The sequence below is a fragment of the Gavialis gangeticus genome, unplaced genomic scaffold (genome assembly GCF_001723915.1).
Source record: "Gavialis gangeticus isolate Ggan-Ray unplaced genomic scaffold, GavGan_comp1, whole genome shotgun sequence".
NCBI classification, from domain to species: Eukaryota; Metazoa; Chordata; order Crocodylia; family Gavialidae; genus Gavialis; species Gavialis gangeticus.
Genome location: NW_017729025.1, coordinates 83,579,337 through 83,585,215, shown reverse-complemented (window position 1 = coordinate 83,585,215; position 5,879 = coordinate 83,579,337). Strand labels below are relative to the sequence as shown.

The 5,879-nt window shown below is 42.5% G+C and overlaps 1 protein-coding gene across 1 annotated transcript in view; it reads left to right on the top strand.

Annotated features, from left to right (window-relative positions):
• Positions 1-5,879, top strand: part of RPAP1 (RNA polymerase II associated protein 1) — a 72,539-nt gene that overhangs the window by 46,667 nt on the left and 19,993 nt on the right. The window contains exons 17-19 of the mRNA XM_019519045.1: positions 1,928-2,037; positions 3,640-3,835; positions 4,960-5,109. Of these exons, the coding sequence (XP_019374590.1) occupies positions 1,928-2,037; positions 3,640-3,835; positions 4,960-5,109 (456 nt within the window). The remainder of the gene's footprint in view (positions 1-1,927; positions 2,038-3,639; positions 3,836-4,959; positions 5,110-5,879) is intronic.

Genomic DNA, 5,879 nt, shown 5'->3' with positions numbered 1-5,879 from the left:
CCCTAGGCTATAATAAAAATCCAAGCCGCCCAGCTAAAACAAAAACCCAAAAAACAAAAACACCTTCTTAATTCCTAAATGAGAGCTTCATTGATTTCATAGACATTTGGGCTGGAAGGGACCCCGGAAGATCATTGAGTTCAGCCCTCTGCCCCATGGGCAGGAAGTCAGCAGGGATCATAGGATCCCAGCAAGATAAGCATTCAAATGTGTCTTGAAGGCATTCAAAGTGCTTGAACTGCCTCCGGTGGCAGTCTATTCCAAACCTTGGGAGCTCAGACAGTGAAGAAGTTCTTCCTTATGTCTACCCTGAATCAGTTGAAACGAGAAGATAGAACTCTAACCAACAGGGCACTGAGAGCTGGATTCTGATTACTAGCCCTGAAATCGAGACCGGACAGCATCTAAAATGCAGGCAATTAGCATGCTGAATACTTAGTATCCCTTGCAGATTGTAGTGACCACATATAGTTGTTGAATATTTTCCTGTCTGACTTGGAAGTGTCTGCACAGTGAAAATGTGTGTGTTTGTCTTATCAGGACTCTGTATAGCAGATAGAGATAGGAACCCAATTATTAGCACGGTATATGGCCATGTTTAAGCAGAATTTTCTGAAGGTGAAAAGTGTCAGGCTTATGAAAGTGAAGGCTGACATGTTAAATCTATCCCCAGAATCGATGTATCATTGGCACCCAAACCTAAGCTTTCTTGCGCTACCCTGCCAACATGTCTCAGCCCTGACCGGGAAGAACCATCTCTGAGGGTGGGGGATAATTTTGTGCGTCTGACAATTGAGACCTTTCTACCTCTTCTGAGACTTCCCAAAATAAGCACACGTTAGCGCTAGTTGTGGTGATGTAGAAGCTGGCCCACGAGGAGCTCCATGGAGATTGCTGGCTCTTGTCAAGTAGACCCCAAAGAGCCAAGAGAGAGAAACAACTTTGATCTAGTGCTACTTGGGTGCTGGGTTTGAACTAGTGACTCTAGCAGCTTATAGCCTAATATTTATTACTGGATTTCTGTGAATATCCAAGGAAGACTGGATGATGCCAATAACTTTTTAGATTTTTGAATTCTAAATTCAAGAAAGCAAAATATTGTGAGAGGGGGTGTGCTGATACAAAGGTGGTTTTACCTCAATAGCATACTACTAATATGTTAAAAATATTTACAAAGTGTGTGAATTAGAAGGTAAAAAAAAATCTACCCATGTAGTAACCCTAGGATAATGGTTATCCAGAATTCCTCAGGCCATTCTTACCCTAAAATCCAGAACTGAGGATGGCAGCATGTCCACTTAACTTGAAATTATAAGTCGAGCCTCTTTCTGGAGAGGGTTTTCACTCGCTTCCTGTGGGCTGAATCAGATTGCATTCTGGCAAAATAAAAAGCTATGTTCTCATAATGTTTGAACATGTCTTAGTGAGGGAAGGATCCACTAAAACCTTAGATTTACTGTATGAAGTTCTCCATGCAGTGCTCCTACATGGTATTTTTTAGTTGCGTCTCAGTGGCTTAGCTGATCTTGCTGTGTGCTGCTGATTCTGCTGACATCCTGGATAACACTGTGTTGAAAATTCCCAGAGCAGTTATTAGCCCTTTGTTGTGTTTTAATCCCGGCCTTTGTTTATGAACCCAGGTAGCCTTGCTTAGTTTCTTTGTGGTTAATGGACAGGCCAATATGTGGGGATGTCTCTGGAGCTAGGGGAGGTTTATTTATCTGTAGACACCTACTCTAAGCTATAGTATTATCACTGTGCAAAATGTGTGTGCAGGAAAAGGGCTGTTTAAACAAAAGGGAAGAAAGGCAAGTGAAGCAGTCTATTCCCTGAGGAGAGATTGTTCAAAGAGACTGTTCACTTTTTTTCTGACTGCCTCCATACATACCTTTTTTTAATCCCCTCCCCCACCCCATGTTTTCTGCAGCCATCACTAAATCCAATCGATTGCTTGGAGGAACTGGAGCATTTGACATCTGAGGTGCTGCTGCCTCTCCTTAGCCAGCCAGCCTTGCACAGCATGTGGGATCTGCTCAGGTAAAAACCATACCAGGACAGGGAACTAAGCAGGTTGACAAGCTACCTGCAGTCTTATTTCTGAACTATGTGACATGCTCAGAAATGGGGGGTGAGGGGAACCTAACAAAATGACCCCTCTAACATGTGTCAGACTGCAGCTGCACTGCATGCTTAGGTGGTTTATTTTGGTGTGTTTACTCACCAGACATGATATAGACATATTGTTCCTGACAGAGCCCTGTCCATTAGATTGGTGGAAGGTCCCTCCATGTGCATGCAGCTTAGTGCTTTTCTCTTGGCCTCTTCCCAGCAAGAGACTGGAGACTGACATATCCACAGTAGACTCAAAGCACTCGCTCTTTGTTTCAAGTGTCCTGATTGTGGATCACCAAAGTGAAATGCATGCAGGCAACCCTTTAAAGAAAGAACAGTTACTCTGTAGTAACTGTGTGGCCCTTTGCTGTCCACGTAAACCATGACCTGCCCTCCTTCCCCATTACTTATTTAAATAGAGGAGCTAGAGAGCAGTTTTGATTGCCCTGACTTTTGTGTTCTTGGCTATAGCATAGTGAAGGACATGTCCTAGTATCTGCTTTTAATTTAAAAGACTGTGATCTTGTTGTGCCTGAGGCACCTGCAGAGGTGCAACTAGCAAGGTTTGTGCCCTGGACAAAACTCTGTTGGAGATTGGAAGGAGAGGGGTTGGTAGTGAGTGGGGGGAAATCTTATTTGCGTCAGGGACTCCAAAATTCCTGGCTTGTACTGCCATGGTACAGCCTGCCCACCTTGACTCTTGCTGTTGCTGGTAGACCAGTTGTGCCCCCTCTAAATTGGTGCCCAATGCTGGTACCCTGCTCACTCATCCCTTGTTACACTACTGGGTACCTATACACCAGACCCATGGTTACTGAAGGTTAGGTGACTGGCTGCTCTTTTTTATTGTACTGGAAGCACAAAGCTTAGCCATTCCTTTTGAGTATATCTTTCAGTGTACTCATGACCTGTCAGTCTGGCATGGTTGGCAATGTACAAAGAGCCTTTCTTAATAGTCCTACAGGCAGAGATCTATTTTAAAAGTGTGAGAATCCTGAATTTCAACACTTCTTGCACAACATGGATGTATAAGAGGACACTGAAAACTCCTATGTTTTAATACACTCTAGTCTTTTAGATACAAGGTTGGCTTCTTACTCTTTACATAGGTATTTTCATTTTAAATGTTCTTATTGGCCACTGCTGGTGATTTGGATTAGGTCTGTGTGTGGAAAAGCTGTGGTTTCTTTGGTTATCTGTGGTCCAGTAGTTTTGAATAAGAGCACAGGATAAGAGTAGCACAGTATAAGAGCTTGGTCTCCTTTATGTTCCTGAAATTTGTGACCAGTTAATCAAAAAACTGAAATTTGTTAGAGCCAACATGTGTTAATTTGTATTGAAATGATGGCTAACTGCTCTACTGAGGAGCTTGTGATGCTAGAGACTGTGTACACACAAACCTTGAAAGACTGTGGCTACAGTTGATTGTACAAACGTTTCTGAGATTGGAGCTTTTAATCTGTAATTTGCCATGAAAGCTGTCAGTGAAATGAGTGCTGTTGATCTGATCTGTCTTTATTCACACAGGCCGTGTTCTGCTCTATGCAATCCCTCGTCTTGTTCCCCCGCACCAGAATCTGTCTGCAGCATTGTATCTTTGAGTTGCACTGGAGGCAAACCCCCTATGAGTTTAGCTGGCTCAAAGTCACCTTTTCCCTTCATTACTGCTCTTCTTTTCCTCATCAACAGTATCACCCAAATCCACAAAAGCCTGGTCAGCAAGGTTAGTATTGGCTTGTTACTAGGAACTCTACTTGAATATGAGCTTGGTTGGGGGGGAGGAGAGGGCCTGTATCTAAATGCTGTATGGGTGACATTAGTAGGATTGTTTATACTCAACAGTTGGGGGTTTTGGCTAAAGATAAAACAAAGTGGTAAGGAGAACCCTCTAAATTCAGAAGTAGCAAGATCTTGCTTCTGATATACTTAGTCCTGGGATGTACACTATACAAACAAAAATGAGCAGCTGAAAGTAGCTTGACAATGTAAGAAAAACAGTTACATTGCTCAAGGGACTGATTTGTAGGGAAAGGCTAGAAGAGGGAAATATTTATTGATTTCCTTAACAATGACTAAGATGTGGAACATAGCTAAGTGTCTGAAAGGTTAAAGATTGTGGAGGAAGAGAGGGGTTGCTGAAGGAGGTATAATGTGAAGAATATCCCAGTGAAATTTAAATAAGCATTTAGGTTGAGTACTGGACAAAGTTTCCTGTTCAGAGAGCCGTTATATTGGTGAATACTAATTGGCTGTGAGTTTCTGTTCATATACAAAGGCACTTAGCGTAAGACTTAAGCACAAGAGAATACGATGTTCAGATATTTGTTTTGTGTTGGGGCCTTGGAGATAAAGTTAGGAAACCAAGGCTTTCTGTGACTAGATGCAGTGACAGTGAGTGAACACAAATATGTGTGAAGTGAGCAATACCAAAACTACCAAAACAGTTCTTTGAGAGGGAGAGCTGGTACAAGCTCTTCTCAAGGCTGCTGTCTGGTTTTATGCTGAAATTATTTTGCTCAGCTCCTTGGAGCTACATTTTCTTGGAGAATAGCACTGGTGCCTCCTTTTGAAGCAGTGGACACATGCACAAATGATGCATGAAAAGAGGCCTATCTGTGAGTGGATACTGCATATAGCATGGTGGAGAAAGAGCCCTTCTCATTGCCCTGGGGAAGGAGAGTTTTTTTCAGGTCACCTTTGGATTATAAACATGCTTGTCTGGAAGAGCTTGCAGCTATTCTTTGAGGAAGGAAGGGGATGCAAGGTGGAAGATATTGGTAAGAATCATATTTCCCCTGAATGGGATGATGATAATTGTATTTGCCTCTGTTTCTGGTTCTCCTACAGTACTTCTGTGTGCTGAATTTCAAAGGTCTGAAGGATTATCTGTGCCACAGCTGGGCCAAAGGACCACCCTCTGTAACTCCCTCATCTGCCTGGGTCTTGCGGCATGAATACCATCTGCAGTACTTTGTGTTAGCATTGGCTCAGAAAATGGTAACCCTTTTAACACTTTATTCATTCTCATCCCTTTGATTAGTCTAACCCTAATTCCCTTTCCAGTTAACAAGTTCAGCAGACACCTGACCCTTTGAATCAAGTGGTCTTTGTCTTTCCTGATGTTCATTTCCTGACTCCCCAGCTCACATACCCATCATCATCCTGCACTTAGTAATTGTAGAATAATAGAAAATAGGGCTAGAAAGCCACCTCAAGAGGTCATTTACTCTAATCCCCTGCTAAAGGCAGGATCAGCCATGACTAAATCACTCCAGGCAAGTATCTTCCTAACCTGTTCTTGAAAATTTCCAAGGATGAAGATTCTACAGCCTCTCTGGTTAGTCTGTTCTAATTTTTAACTGCCCTCATAGTGAGAGAGCTCTTAATCTCCAACCTAAATTTCCCCTGCTCAATTTGAGACCTTTTTTTCTAGCCTTGTCTCTTACAGTTACAGAGAATAGTTTAGCCATCCTCTTTATAACTACCTTTTAGGTATTTGAAGACTGTTGTTAACACCTCCCCCTGCCCTTACCAAGTCTTCTCTTCTTTAGACTTAAGTAGTCTTAGTTTTTTCAGCCTTTCCTTAGAAGTCATACTTCCCAAGCATCTAATCATTGTTGCTCTCTGCTGGACTCTTTCTCAATTGTCCACATCCTTTATGAGGCCTCACGAGTACTGAATAGAGTAGAAGGATCACTTCCCTTGATTTGCAAGTGACTCTCCTGTTGCTGCTGACAACCCAATATGCTGTTGGCTTTTTTTTTTTT